This window comes from Neopsephotus bourkii, unplaced genomic scaffold, assembly GCF_033783945.1.
Source record: "Neopsephotus bourkii isolate Nb327-2 ecotype Australia unplaced genomic scaffold, CSIRO-AGI_Nbou_v1 NB_591, whole genome shotgun sequence".
Classification (NCBI taxonomy): Eukaryota; Metazoa; Chordata; class Aves; order Psittaciformes; family Psittacidae; genus Neopsephotus; species Neopsephotus bourkii.
In genome coordinates, this window is record NW_026901092.1 from 1,067,068 (window position 1) to 1,082,038 (window position 14,971).

At 40.2% G+C, this 14,971-nt stretch overlaps 1 protein-coding gene across 1 annotated transcript in view; it reads right to left on the reverse strand.

Moving 5' to 3' along the window:
• GALNT12 (polypeptide N-acetylgalactosaminyltransferase 12) overlaps positions 1-14,971 on the reverse strand; it is a 50,064-nt gene that overhangs the window by 12,545 nt on the left and 22,548 nt on the right. Inside the window, exons 6-7 of the mRNA XM_061351462.1 lie at positions 8,973-9,149; positions 6,270-6,401 (exon numbers count right to left, since the gene is read on the reverse strand). Of these exons, the coding sequence (XP_061207446.1) occupies positions 6,270-6,401; positions 8,973-9,149 (309 nt within the window). The remainder of the gene's footprint in view (positions 1-6,269; positions 6,402-8,972; positions 9,150-14,971) is intronic.

Below are 14,971 nucleotides of genomic sequence, written 5' to 3' on the forward strand. Positions count from 1 at the left end.
ACACTAGGTGTGACATTAAACATTCCTCACCAGTGTGGCTGATCTCTGACACACAAGGTGCATAACTTTCAGATTAAATTTTAAAGTACTAAGTCACCTCATTTTAAAAACATCAGGCTAATTAACAGGGACTTGTATTTAAGTATTCAGGAGGCAAAAGTAACTGAAAATAAGTTAAACAATGTCATAACAATTACTGACTCCTAGTATTAGCCACTTAACCGAATTTAAAATTACACAAGGCAAAAGAGGTTCTGCAAGCATAGGTTCAAGCTGAATGCCCCCGTTACTGAATGTAATTGTATCACAGACAAAAAGAATAAGCATAGTAAATCTCAGAAGAGTTAGCTCAGCAAGGTGTAATTTCACTGCTCTTAACTAGTCATGATAATTGCATCCTCAGTTCTCAATGGGGAGAATGGATAGACACAAAGGAACTGCAGAAGGCTAAAACCAAACAAACAAGACAAACCCTGCAGGACCCAAACCCACCACAGAGCTAACCACACAAGTTGAAAAATTAAATATATGTGTTCTACATACATTTTTCTTTCCTAACTTCTGTTTTTATTGCTACCCAACATCCTCCTTCCACTGCTTTGTGCCTATTCCTGCTGAACGACAGCCAAGCTCTCGGTGCTCTGTATGCCTGGGCTGCTGGCCCAAGGCAACAGTAATACAGAAGGTCTCGGGAGGACCACCAAGGGCTTCGGGCCGTTGCAGGCCTGCTGGGGCTGTGAGACTCTCCTGTCAGAGCCAAATGTATAAATGTAGGAGTGAAGCCCTACCCTTACAGGCTTTGCCTCTTAATTCCTCTCTGAACATGTTTCCACTAGCATTTGGTGGAATTTTTCAGTACAAGATAAACCAACATGTGAATTTGGTGTTTGATGAAATTCATTTTTACTTTACCAGAAGCAAATAAACCTCCCTGGGCACCAAAAGCACTCCCTGGTTTGTTGGGAACCCATGAGGCTGCTGCACCCCTCCCTTGAGCTGTCAGAAGACATTTCATTTACTTTGATAACACTAGGCAAGTACCACACCTCCAAAAACAGGAAAGTTTCTTTTACAGATGTTTTTTAACACAACCGTATAACTATGTAAACCAAACAATAAGCTTCACAACTTTCTACACTCTACATCAAGAACATGCAGACATATTCCTAAACATACATGGCCCATATCTCAACCTATTTCTTTTAGTTTGTTTATTCAGACATCAGTAGATATTCTTCTACACCCACACTTCATCAGGAAGCCTAATAGATATTCAAGATATAATTTGTGGGAATAGTCCATACTAAGCTGTCAGATGACCTGATCAGCAATGATAAAGATTTTAAAATCTTATCACTGAACCATTTAGGCAAAAAACTAAAACCTGCCCTCTGTTCCTAGGCAGAAAAAAGAAGTATGAGAGAATTTGTGAAAGTACTGTTTTTCTCTTGTTAAATGAGAACACAGTTTAAGTTCCCTTTATGTGCAACAGCTCTATCAAAACAGTAATCATCCATTCATTTCTGAAGCTATCTTTATTCCCATATCCACCATCAACTCATCATGCAGTAAGAACAAAATTTTCTCTGTGACTTACCTTAATTCTTTTGCAGAATGCTGCATTAGAGAAACAGAAGCAAGAAAAAATGTTGATCACCTTGCCATTAAAACACACAGATCTAAAAAGTTCTACTCATGCAGGATTACTGGCTGCATCTTTCTACAGTGTTTGTCTCCTGTTGAAACACTGCAGGTGTACTCTACGGTGCCACTGAGTTACCACTCATTTGCGGGCTGGGACACGTAATAAACAGCAGCTACTGAGATATTCACCTCAGACCTTTATCCCTTACTGCTTGGAGAAATTCAAATCTATTTTTTGCTAACATCTTCACACTTGCATATATTGATAGAATACAGGAATCAATCTGGTTTGGGGGTTATCTTGAGGATAAAATCTATGTCATGTAACTGTAAGCAACACATCGACAACAGACTTTTGACATTAAAACTTCATTACATTAGTTGGTAAGTACAGTCAGTGGAGTACAGCCAACTTCTCATCCACAAAACAGATCCACCACAGTGGCATTGCTGCTGATGTATTAATGGAATGGGCAGATTATACTGTGGGACACAGTAAATTTGTAGCAAGTAAACAGCTTCATGGTCCTGACCAGTCATAAGCTTTTACCTCAAAGGTAATCTGAGCAGTCACAGGGGATGATTTTTCTGAGCATATGATATTTTCATATCATGATTTTTTTAATTAAAAATAGTGAATATCCTCAGATTTCTGTTAACTTGTTAAATGCAATGCTGAAATGGGTATACAATGCTGATGACTAAGAGCCTTTGAAGGAATCAAAATGATCAGACACTGCTATTGGAATCCAGTTGCTCACTCCACCAAGTCCAGATCTCCCTGGGAAACTCAAGAACATACAAGCACATGTCTCAAGTAATGCTGTATTCACTTGAGATTAGCATCAAACACTTGAACTTCTCCCACTTCCTTTAAAAAGGTCTGTCCCAAGCTTTCAGAGGCTGCACAGCCAATGGAGTGGTGCGTGTTTTGCTATGACGGCCATCAGATCTCCAGGTCTAGTCAGCCATAACACTGGGTACCAAATCTCAAGTGGTACAATAGAAATTGTGTTATAATTCAGTTTTAGAGGTATGCCCTAGAGGAGGCTGTTTTGGAGCCTGATGCCTCTGAGGACTTGTAACACCAGACATGCAATAGTTTTCTTGATTATATAACTTAAGCCATATAGCAAAGATAGCTTCTGTAAGCTTGTCCATATATACCACGTGTTATTTAGATAAATTACAAAATCCTCTCTTATACGTCACAGCAAAACAAAATTATTTATCGTTTTAAAGGATTAAAATCTTTCTTTCTGATCTTTTTTAAGGTTATTTCTGGCCTAAGTTAAAATAAAATTATGACTAAGCATTTGGAAATTCATTGAAGATTAGATTGTCTTGAGGGAAAATGTGGAAGAAAATGGCCAACAGAAAACTCCAAGTTTTTGATCTCCCAACTGATTCAGTCAGTCTCAGATGCCTTTAAGGACAGATGATGAAAGAGCCATCAGCTAGATAGCCACAAACATCTATCAGCTTAGTTGCTTCACATCAGCTAGAATAAAGACCAGATAGAAATGAAGAAGAACAGAGGAAAACTTCTCATATCTGAACATAACATGGTCTCACTGCCAAGTAATAAAACTTACAGAAAAGGAGAGGTAAAATCCTGATTTTTATGTCAATGCTTTTTAAAGCAATCTGGATGCCAAGTTCAAAACCAAATTCACTGGCTGACCATAATCTTCAATCTCAGATACACCAGCAAGACTTAGTATGAGGGGAGAAGAACCCTGGGCTACTGAACCCTTGCTTTGCAGCCATGTATTTCCACATTCATCAACAACATGAAAAGATCACAGAGCTGTGCGGTTCCTCCATTTTCACCTACCCCCATGATGCAGCACCATCACAGTACTAATATCGGACACATAAAATGGCTCAAAGTTCTTCCTAGAGGTGTCCACACCATCCCATCCCATAGCAGCTAAGATTTTTAAGCAGATCTAGTCTGGGCTGTGAGGGTGGGCAATCTGCACAGGCCTGGGGTTCAAGTCTTTTTAAGATTTCACACCAGCTGCAGCAGAAGTATACAGTTCACTGGTAAATACAAGCTCAAGGATAGACAAATCAGGTGCTCTGCCAGCACGAAAGAGACATCAGTGCTCTGCAAAAGAACCTAAAAAGGATTTTCAGCCTTTCCAGAAATGCCGACATCTTAATATTTTAACCCACTAAGTGTCTACCAGCTTCACTCCCTCCTGCCCCCCAAACAAATTCAACTTAAAAGGTTTAGATCATACCCTACACAAAGTTCCAAAGCTGCATGGAGCTCAAGAACAAGTTAGACGTATTTGCCTCATTTCTAGGGCTCAAGACAGTTTATAAGAATGCAATCATAGTTTGAGAATTATTAAAAATTGGTTTTTTTAAATAAAATTAACACCAGTATCTATTTCTCAGTGCATGGCACTGAATGCTGCTCAATAATTCTTGCATTTATTTCAATAAGATACGGTTGAGCTATGGGTAACCTTAGAAAGCTTTCCAACTTCAGTGTAAAGATCTTTAAGGGAGGGAGAAATCCCCATATTCCTTTGCAGTCTCTCTGAACAACTGAATAACCTCACACTAAGCTGTGCTGTTAGCAAAGCCAACACTTTGAAACACAGTATTTTTGTGAACCAGAAAAACACTACACAGCTAAAGCAAGAGTAAAGAACATGATCAATGATTCACTGAAGTTAGCAGATGGGACTCAATATCCACAAAACAGTTGAATCACTAGGTGTCATTTTTGCACTGTCACTTTCTTAGAGTATAAATGTACATTAATTGCATTTTAAACTCTTCCTAAAAAAAAAAAAAAAGTGCATTCTTATTCTGCTCACAACTAGATGACAGCATTTAAGGATTGATTTTAGAGAAATATACAGAGCACACCTAAATTACAGCACAGATACCTCAAGAAGCACTGAACAAGAATTATTATTTCTAGGTATTGCCAACACCTTTGCTGAGGACGACGTGCAGTTAAATCGTGAGAGAAGCTGCACAAATCCCTTCACCTCTGAGTGGGTTGAAGCAGTGTCATCACTGCCACCAGTCTTGGCTTTGCTTGAAAGGGCAAAGGACAGAAGTGGGGGGGAGGATAAGGTTACCGAAATGCTTGTGGAAGCCAAGTCTCAACATGCTATTGCTTCAGCTGTCACTGACCTTGTCAGTTAGCAATCCAGCACAAAACAACTGAAAACAAACCAGTGCTGTACTGGGGACCATTCAAAGTACTTGACTAATGGTGGATATTGCCTTTGATGCCAGTGACCACACAGAGATACCAGCTCAAGTGCAAAGCTCCAAGACAAATGGAGGAGGGTGGCTACTCTCTCAGAAGCTCACAAGAGCTTTGCTGGCAGCTGATGCACACCCCAGGGGAGCTCCTACAGCTCCCCAAGGAAAATACTGCTCTCTATGGAAAACTGCAGCATTTCCACATTAGGAACTTTTCCGTTCAACAAGTAAAAAAGCCATTAGGAAGACTGTGTGGGGACTTGGTTCTTGTGTGTTTTGTACACCCACAATGATCAGGTTCTTTTCCTCCACTGAAGGAGATCCAGCAGAGACTGAGTAATTGAAGTGCAGATGGCAGCAAGACAAGATTGTTGTGACACGGGCTGGATGTGATGCAGCAGTGTGGGAATGCAGCTTAGCTAGATCTGCAGAGTGATCGAGTTACCAGTAGAAGTACTTCTAAATCAATGCGGCACTGGTAATCAGGAACGCATTTTATACAGCTTTGCCTGGCAGAAAGGTGCAGTCTTGTCTTGCTAATAAGACACGCAGCAGATATCTACTTATTTTTCAGACAAGCAGGTATTTGCTGCATCATCTCTGCCTTCATCCCTTTCAAATGAGATTACAGAAATGTGATATACACAGAGCTAGTTTATATTTATTTGTAAGCTGCAAACAGCATAGAAAGTTGTCAACTCTTAAAAAAGGAGAAGGGGATTCTGATATTGAACCAACAAAAACTACTTGTGAACCTGTGCTGGTCTGAAGTGACCTCCACATTAAAAATTAACACGTTGGTTTTGACATGTAGAATCCTGTATGATCTGTGAGCTCACAGCACCAGCTCCTTCTCCCATCATAATTTTCATCAGATAAAATGTGCAAATACATGTTTCAATGCACTTTCTATTGGAAGTGTTCAAAAACTGTGTAGATGAGGCCCTCAGTGTTATGGTTTAGTGGTGGACCTGGCAGTCCTGGGGTAAAGGTTGGACTTAATGATATTAAAGGTCTTTCCCAACGTAGTTGATTCCGATTCTATTTTCAAGTCAACAACTAAAAATTGAAACACTTTAGTGTTTTTAGTTTAGTTTAGTTTCAAGAAATTAACAAAGTCATCTTTTGTTGCCTTTAACACTACCAAAGCATCAATTGGAAAGTGTAATTCATGGCCACATTGCCTGTTCTTCTCCCTTCTCACAGAACTGCTTCATGAACAGCACCCCCTAGATGAAATTCTGATAGAAACCACATGTTAAAGCCTACCTATTTTAACTGAATTTGACCAAAATCCCAAACTGATTTTAGCTTAAAAATACCTTGACACTGAGTTAGTAGGAGAGCTCAGAGAACCGCAAGGAAGCCCCTTCTCAGCAGCCACATACCATTCCAAAGAAGCCTGGTCTGTCCTCAGGTACATGAAGCTCTGGGTACACATTCTCCAAGAACCATTTGAAGTCCTTACATTTCAGCTTCTCTCGAAGGAGTCTCCTTTCTGTCACATCTCCATATGGTTCCTGAAAGAAAAAAAAGAAAAAGAAGAAGGAAATGATTAAAAATAACCCCAACCAGAACAGATGCTTTCTTTTAAATTATCTTTTTACATTATTAGGAACCGTATGCTAGTGATGAATAGGACTTTTAGCCAGGAAAAATCCTCATGTTTGGGTGCTGGATTTGATTTCATTATCCTTACATTTGTTAAATGTTGACAAAAAAAGAATTGGAACAGTGTACCTAAAGTTTTAAAATATTCTAGAGGACAGTTTGTCTGAGAAAAGTCCTCAAATCTGCAAGTAAGGAAGTCCTTAAATACAGATTTCTGGGAAGCGAGATGATGTATTGGAAAATAAAACTCCCTTTAGCTGGATAATTGAAAATCTCAAAAGCAGTGAATGAATCTTGAGAATTTTAAACCATTACACCATACATTTGCAAATTACCTGAAGGAACAGTTTTACAATTAACTGATGAAATTTATAAAATCTGCTAATGTTTCCTTAGAACTTCACAGTTTTGGTGGGTGGGGAGCATGAAGTCTTAAAATTCCAGAGAAAAGCTTCCATGGCAGACGTTTCCCTGTCTACAGATGGAGCAGAGTTCACATCTTTTCATGTCCGTCTTCAAAAATATGTCTTTATATTGACTATGGACTTCAAACAATCAGGCATGAGATAGCGTTTGCAGCCCTCAGATTTTTATAGGTCATTTGACATACTCTTTCATCAAACCACATATATATTTGCATTTCTCAAAGATGTGGAAATATCACTGGAAACACAAAGTTGATATAGAACACAGGCAAAGATGCGTGCTTGAATAAACAAAGAGCACGACATATTAGCTCCAGGGTCTGAACATTAATCTTGAAGTGAAACTTTATGGAACCAAACTCTGCAGCCATAGCATCAATCATTTTTTCATTATGCCATGGAACTGAATATTTGGATTAGATGAAGTAAAAGGATCTGAACTCAACCACTGCAACAACTGGTGCATAGAGTACTATAGAAACCAGAGTGCATCAGCAGCAGCTTTGATACATGCAAAAAAACCTACACAAGTGTCACCTCACATCCACACTGTTACAATAAGCCAATATGCATAATTCCCAACAGTAACACACAAATATCCTTTAAAGTTCTGTCATCACAGACATAAGTTGCCCAGAACTTTACAAGAAAAACTGTCAGTATTTATTGCTGTTTTCTCATTGTATACGACAAGCAGAATCAGGCCGGCACTGCCTGTGAGCTCCTGTCTTCAGATATACAAACCCCATATTTCTCATAAAGTCAGACACCAATAATAAAACCTAAATGGCTTTTATGATGTTACACAATTATTACAAATGCATGGACTATAATAACCTAATTATCCAGTTTAATCCAAAGGAACACAAGATGGAAGCTAACCAAATTCAGCTTCCCCAGTGTCCTCCAGCACATTATTTAAAAGCCTAATGGTTTCAAGAGCACTTCTTCCCCCCAACACATCTATTGGGGCAGACCACCCAAACATGTGGGGGGCTCCCTGTCCCCCTGCCTGGTCCCTAAGCTCTGCTCCAGCACAGCCAGAGGTGGGCGCCCAGCAGCCTACCCATCACAACAAAACCAGAAAGCCAGCACTTAGGAAAGTTGCTGTGCAAAGAGAAGTGCCTGGGGAGATTAAGCACCTCCAGAAATAAGAAACAGCAACGAATTATTTCTTTTAGACCTGAATTTTGAAATCTGTGCCAGAGGTTCATTTAAGGCACTACGTGGATATTTCAGCGTTAGTCTCACAGCCTACGGGCCCCTCATGATAAGTATATCCAAGCTATGAATTTGCACACTGGTTTACTGTTTTAACCTACTCAATTTTGATAGTATTTATCGCCTGAAAAATGTTGTATTTTCTTCCTCACAGACAACAAATATATTAACTGGTTGTTTTTTTACAAAAACCACCAGAACTGACACTTCAGACATTTTATTAGGGACATGTTCATCTGAGTTCCCAGGACTGACTTTAATTACTTTAATCTTTGCAATATTGATTTTATTGGGATTTGTTTTTAATCAAACATCGCGCAGCAATAAATCAAACAGGAAAATCCATTTTGTCTTACACCAGTCCAAAGCTTTACAATTATCACAAGATAAGTAATATTGCTAAAGATCATTACCATGCTGTTCACTTAAAGAGCTACTGCTCATGGAAACTTGATGATTAACATTCAGTAAGTGTGTCTCTTCTATAATTCTTTATTGATAGAATCCTGTATGAGCTGTTTCACAGAAGTGCACATTTTAGGCTAAACAGCACCACCTTCCACCTTACCTGAGTCACCTTGCTTAGCTTTATTCCTTCACTTATTCATTCATTCATTTAATATTGACAGAGATTTAGCTGCCTTCTAGTCTTACAGAGTTTCTGACTTTTTTCTATATTACTATACATACACTGACTCTATGTTTGGAAAAAGTTTCAGAAGAAATAAGAAGCAAACATAACAAGCACTTAACGTTAAATATTAGCTTAACTAATACTTATTACACTGAAAACAAATTCTACTGAAATTCTAAGAATAAGGGACTTGAACTCACCAGGCGAGCATGTGGGTTTCGGTGGTAATAAAGTTCTTTATATTCATCCATCCACACTTCAGCTGCACGCACGCTGTTTGCCAGAGCTTTGGACCGTGAGTAGGGAGCTTGCTTGGGGAAAACGTGACCTACATGGGAGCAAGGGTGGATCTCAAGACTTCCTCCACATTGCCATATCTGAGCAAAGAATTGACATTGTGAGTCGTTACTTTGAATCTCTGCAAGCAGAAGGATACAGTAAGTCTCTGTAAGAATAAGACCCCAAGAATATCACAGCACAGTATAAGCAACATGGACAATAATTTTGTGTCTCATTTGATAAATAATCCTTGTGGACTCAGAGCAAATCACTGGGAGTAACAAGGAGATAAATCCACCTCTGGTTTTATATGGTGTGCAATTATTGCCTCTTTAGATTTATTTCTCTGAAGGCATGATAAGAAATGGTCCACAATATTTCTGCAGGTCTCTGGTCTACAATTCAAGTTATACAGGCCTTATTTAAAAGCAAACAAGCAAACAAAGAAAGAACAGGAAAAAGATGAGAGGCATGATTTTTGTCCAAATTAACCATGCAAATAGCAACCTTAGAAAGAAATTGATGATCAGTAACTGATTTCTTACCAGAAATCTTTGCCCATATTCTACTGGAAAAACAGGGTAAGGTTGTCATAGCATTGAAGAATGGTAAGTTGTGTTCCCATTTCTATATGCACTCTTTAGAAGAGAGGCATAGGTACCTGGTCATAAAATAAAACTAACTTTTTTCATTGGAAAGCTAGGAAAGAAACTGAAGGCCCAACACATGAAAAGAAAAAGACAAAATTCTGTAACTAATTCATGGTGGTTAAACCAGCAAGAGTGAAACAACCTCCCCTATTTAAAGCAATATTCCTATTTGCTGTCAAGGAAAATACTTGAAGCTTAATGTGGAATTGGCAGAACTCATTCTGTCCTTCTGCTCATACTCATGCCTCTGGCTCCCCAGGTCAAGCTCCATCCCTGGCAGTGCGCAACGCCAGGCTGGACGAAGATGGGGTGAGATGGTTTAGTGTGAGGTGTCCCTGCCCATGGCAGGGGGGTTGGAACTTGATGATCTTAAGGTCCTTTCCAACCCTAATGATTCTGTGATTCTATGAAACTGTACACCCTTTGAGATACAGCCCATAAATGACAACTGAGTGAATACACTAGGCCTCAGCACTCTACGAATTTTTGTAATTGCCTCTTTTCAAAACCACAGATTTTTGTCAATTCATCTATACACCTATACTTTCCCATCAGCCGTTCTGTTCTCAAGTTTGATGTAATGAAAGGAAAGCACAGATAGGTATTTCCTATGCAGTACTGTGCGCGATCACAGTTTTGTTTCTGAAGGGTGCCCAAAACACAGTTTCTGAAACTTAGTCATATGGAAAGAAAGGCAGAACATGCACTGCTCCTGAACAAACTATCACCAACAGCTTCAAAAGGCTTCCTACAGAAGATTTTTGAGAAAACTAGCAATCCAGCAAGTTAATTCTCCTAGTGTATTCAACCATGCACAGGTGGCACCTCATTTTTCCTTTGTAACTGGAGGACACAGGAAATTAGTTGGAAAATGCTTAAAGGATAGAGGTCTGACAACATTCTTATATGATACATATGTTTCTAATTACATGCTATTCAAATAAACACAGCAGGAGTGAAAGCTATGAGAAGGCAAATAAAACTTCTCTACCTAACAATGACAAAAGTTCAGTAATGGGACTCTTTTCACCTCTCTCCCTGGGACTTTCAGGGGCCTAGAAAGCCACTGCAGTTGAAGGCACTTCTTAAGTTACTCATGATTTCTATTTTCTTAATTTAGAAATCAATTAACATCTCCATTGATTTGGTTTGGGATAATGACATCAGACCTTCCTGTATGGCACAATACTGTGCTTAACAAAACTGTAAGTGCTTTAATACACCTATTTACTTTTAAAACAAACCACTTCCTTAAAGGTACAGGAAATTCATTATTCAGCTCTAGGGAGTACTGGATAATCTTTACTTCCTGGATTTAAAACTTTAATTTGTTGCTTTTCATGTGAGGTTTCTTTTTTGTTGTTGTTGTTGCTTTTTAGGTAAGTAGTGTATTTGTCATTTGAACTGGAAGATAATTAAATGAATTATACAAGAAATACAGATTTCTGTACTGATCTTTTAAGCAATCTGCATATTTGCGCAGATAAGTTACACTACTACCATTTTGAAAGCTGATACGAAACCAGCTACCTACTTTTACTTTAAGATCTCCCTTTTTGAGATTCATTTCAAAACAATATCTTTCTTACGTTATTTCTGTATCCAATGTTACTTTTTTTTGAAGTTGAAATTTATCACACAAGGATATGGGGAACAGACAGACCATAAAGACTACTGAAGTAAAATAGTACTGAAGTTAAGAGGAAAGCACATTATTCTACTCCCCTGTGATAAAGTCTGATTTAAATGGAGTAATATAGGCTGACCATACCTCTGTTAAATTGCTGGCACAAACAGAATTTCACAACAGCTGAATTTTCATTAATTAAAATTCTAAATTTCTCTACAAAATAACCATAGGTTGCTAAGCAATGCTTGTTTAATCCTGCTTCTTTCATCAAAACAGTTCAAAACCACTCATCTTCCTATTTCCAAAAAAAACCCACCCAGATTACATGTATTTCAGCTAAACAATCCCCATAAAGGTTTATTTTTACTTTAATGGAAAACATTTTGGCCTCTCTCTAAGATCAGGTACAAATTAACAGCCTTAAAACCTAGGAATTCAATAGAGAAACTAAAGTTAATCACTAAATGCTAAGTAAGTGACTCTGAAGATTTTCCCCTATAATGATTTCAATCTTCTGTAACAAAGAAACACATTAGATTTAATGTATACTACCATGCTCATGTGCATGCAAAAGTGTTTCTTTACCAGGTCTGGCTACCTTGCAGCTCTCGTTATAAAAGCGTACCTTTTTCCTTCACTGCAGAAGGAAACGAAGGTGACATTCCTTTTTACTTTCACTTTCATCTGGATGCATGCAGACTATCGATATTTTCTTCTTTTCTTTTCAGAGACAGACGGTGGAATTAGGAAAAGCTACAATAAATGTTCAGGTCTTGCCTTGGGTACCCATCTCTGCCAGGGTCTCTGGTCAACTGATCTAATGCTGGGTCAATGAACTCCAAGTTAGAGTAGCTCTGTAAACTCTACCATCTCCATTTTAATGTTTTAGAATTCTGGTAGAATTAAGAAATAAAAAATAGATGCCAACTCCTGAACAAACCAGAAAGCACTCAGTTCCATTCCCCCTCTCAGCTACAATTTTGCTGGCTGGCTGGTGGCCATGGTGCTCACCCCTGATCTGCTGGGAGCTGGGTGGCCAAAAGGGCCTCCCCAGCCATTCAAACCCATCCTGGGTGCTCCCACCACAAGACAGATTTCCAGATCCAGGCAGAAGAAAGCAGTACTAAATACCAGAAAAAAGATGATCCAAAGCGACTGAAAGCATGTGATTCAGGCTCAGGGGCTATGAAGTTTACTTATCAGTTAATAACTTTCCCTTTTTGCACATGCCTGGTTTTCTCTCATGCTGCAATGGTGCGTTGAAGGACAGACCGCAAGGGTATCAAGCACTGGTTCCCAGAAACAAACTAACACTGCAGTGCCGCTATAGCAGGAACAAGAACAGAGTGGGGGAAACCTGGTTGCAGCTTCCCCCCCCACCTCGCTCCATGTACAGGAGGGAGAAGACGAAAGGGCATGTTTTGCATCCCTCAGAAGGAGACATTTCAATGCCCATTATGCTCATGAAGTGAAATTTTATCTACCCTAATAGCATTAAGCAATACAAAATCAAGGCACATTGACTCGATCCTGCATTCAGCACACAGCTTCCATCTCTCTTAGTCATCATGCTTTTAGCTGAAGCTATGTCCTTGTTGCACCTCTCAAAACCACAGAGAATTTCTTCAGTTTAGAATAACTGAAATATGAGAAGGAGAGGCTTGAGGAAAAGTCCTTTCATTTCATCAGGAGAGGGTGGTGCTTTCAGAGACACTAAGAACAATAATGTACAGTGGTTTTCAGTACACCTGCTCCTAATTTTCAGGCCTGGTAGGTCTAGAAACAACAGAATTAAAACTGATTTATCCCTCTTGACCTTGAGCACTGTGAGCAGCCAGAAGAACACCATTAAGCAATACCACTGCATTCTGCTCTCTTCCACTGTAATCCTCACTGCAGGAAGTTTAAGTACAGGGGCTCTATATCAAACAGAAGAAAGCATGTTGTGTACAATGCCCACATTCCACTGGCAATCTGCACTAGTAAAATTAACACATCCAGGCACATTTACTGGCCATCGCACAGCCTGTCCTGCAAAACTCTTGGCCTCCCAGAAGAGCAGCTCCATTCACCTGCAGCTCTCAAGCATCCACATCCATCTCTCTGCCTCCTTGTTTGAGCACTGCTCTTAGCCTTTGTGAGCCATTTTCCCACTCTCAGCCTGGTGCACAGCACACTGCATGCCTGTGGAGGCTGGAGGACTGCCCTGAGACCCCAGGCTTTAGCACCCATGTGCCATGGGGTCTGCCTCTGCAGGGAACGGCAGGGTGCTCATGCAAACCCCACAGTTTGCTGGCTCCTGGATATTCTGCTGCTGCTGTTTTTGTGCTTCTCCACGCTGAAGGAGTAAAGGCACTGCTCAAACATGCTGCTCACCCCTTGGGGTCAAACACCTGGTTCAGGGGAACTCATGACATCAAAAATGATACTTGCTGTCCGAGCCTGGTAGTGGTCAACGGATAATGGTACCTTGGGTCTAAAGCAGCAGCCAGTGCAGGGGCACTCTGCGACATACAGGGCAGGGTCAGACCTGTTCTGTCTGCAAGCCTTGGTCTCCCTAAAAGTAGAAAGCTAAGTACTGGATGCAGAGAGAGCCATCTTCAAGGCTTTCTATAAGAAGCTGTATGAAGCTCCTACAATCCATTTCAGGGGAGAACCACTGCCATCTAGGGCAGTGCTACTCCTAAATACTGCTAATTAGGAGGCAACCATATTGGTGTCACCAAAACTGAGCCAGCCAGGGTCACAGAAGACTGCAGGCATTTCAGAAACATCAAGTAGATTTTGTGATGAGTTGTCAACTGTGGCTGTTGTTGTTTCCAAGCTTGCTGCTTTGGGAGAAACATGCATTGGTGCAAATTTCTGCTGAGGCAGAACATGTATGATTCTATGATTCTATGCAGTACCACTTTCAAAAGCAGCATCCTCTCCACCTTATGGGTGCTTGGTCTGGCTGCACGTGCAACAGCAGACACAAACAAGAGCCTGAAGAGCCAGCCTTGTTCCGGAGATGCATGTAACAACATGCTTGCTACTGTTATGCTGTATTCGTGGGAGGTAATGTCATGCTCTCTGGTGTAGGTTGATGCAAAACTGGCAGTCTCCCGTCTCTGTTTAGTTTTCTGCTGCAGGGTGTCATAGCTGAGAAACCAGAGAAACACAGCAAGCCCCAGGTCAGTAAGCATCTGTACCCAAAATGCGTGACACTGTCATCGCCTCTCCCCGTCCTTCAGTAAGGACGAAAAACAGGGATGGCATGCACTGCCAGGATGCTTTCCAGTTTAACCTACCTTGTGCTGCAACTGATGATCAGCACAGCTTCTCTGGGCTTCCAAGTAGAAGACCAATCTGTTGCTACTGCTGGCTCCCTGAGCAGTCTCTCAAAAGGACGTATAACAGTAATTTCAAGAAGAACTATTTCACAGAACCTGACCTTGTGACTGAGCAAATATCCCATAGAAAGGAAATCCCTTCCAGTAGAAAGAGGGGACCCACTGAAACAATCTATGCGGGCTACACCAGAACTGGAGACAGCTAGGAGACTCTTGCTTCAGAAGGTCACACTGCTGATGGAGCTGGATAGGCTGTGCATTTGGACTTACAGGCCAGAAACATTTCCCTGTGTGAGTAAGGAGGTGGT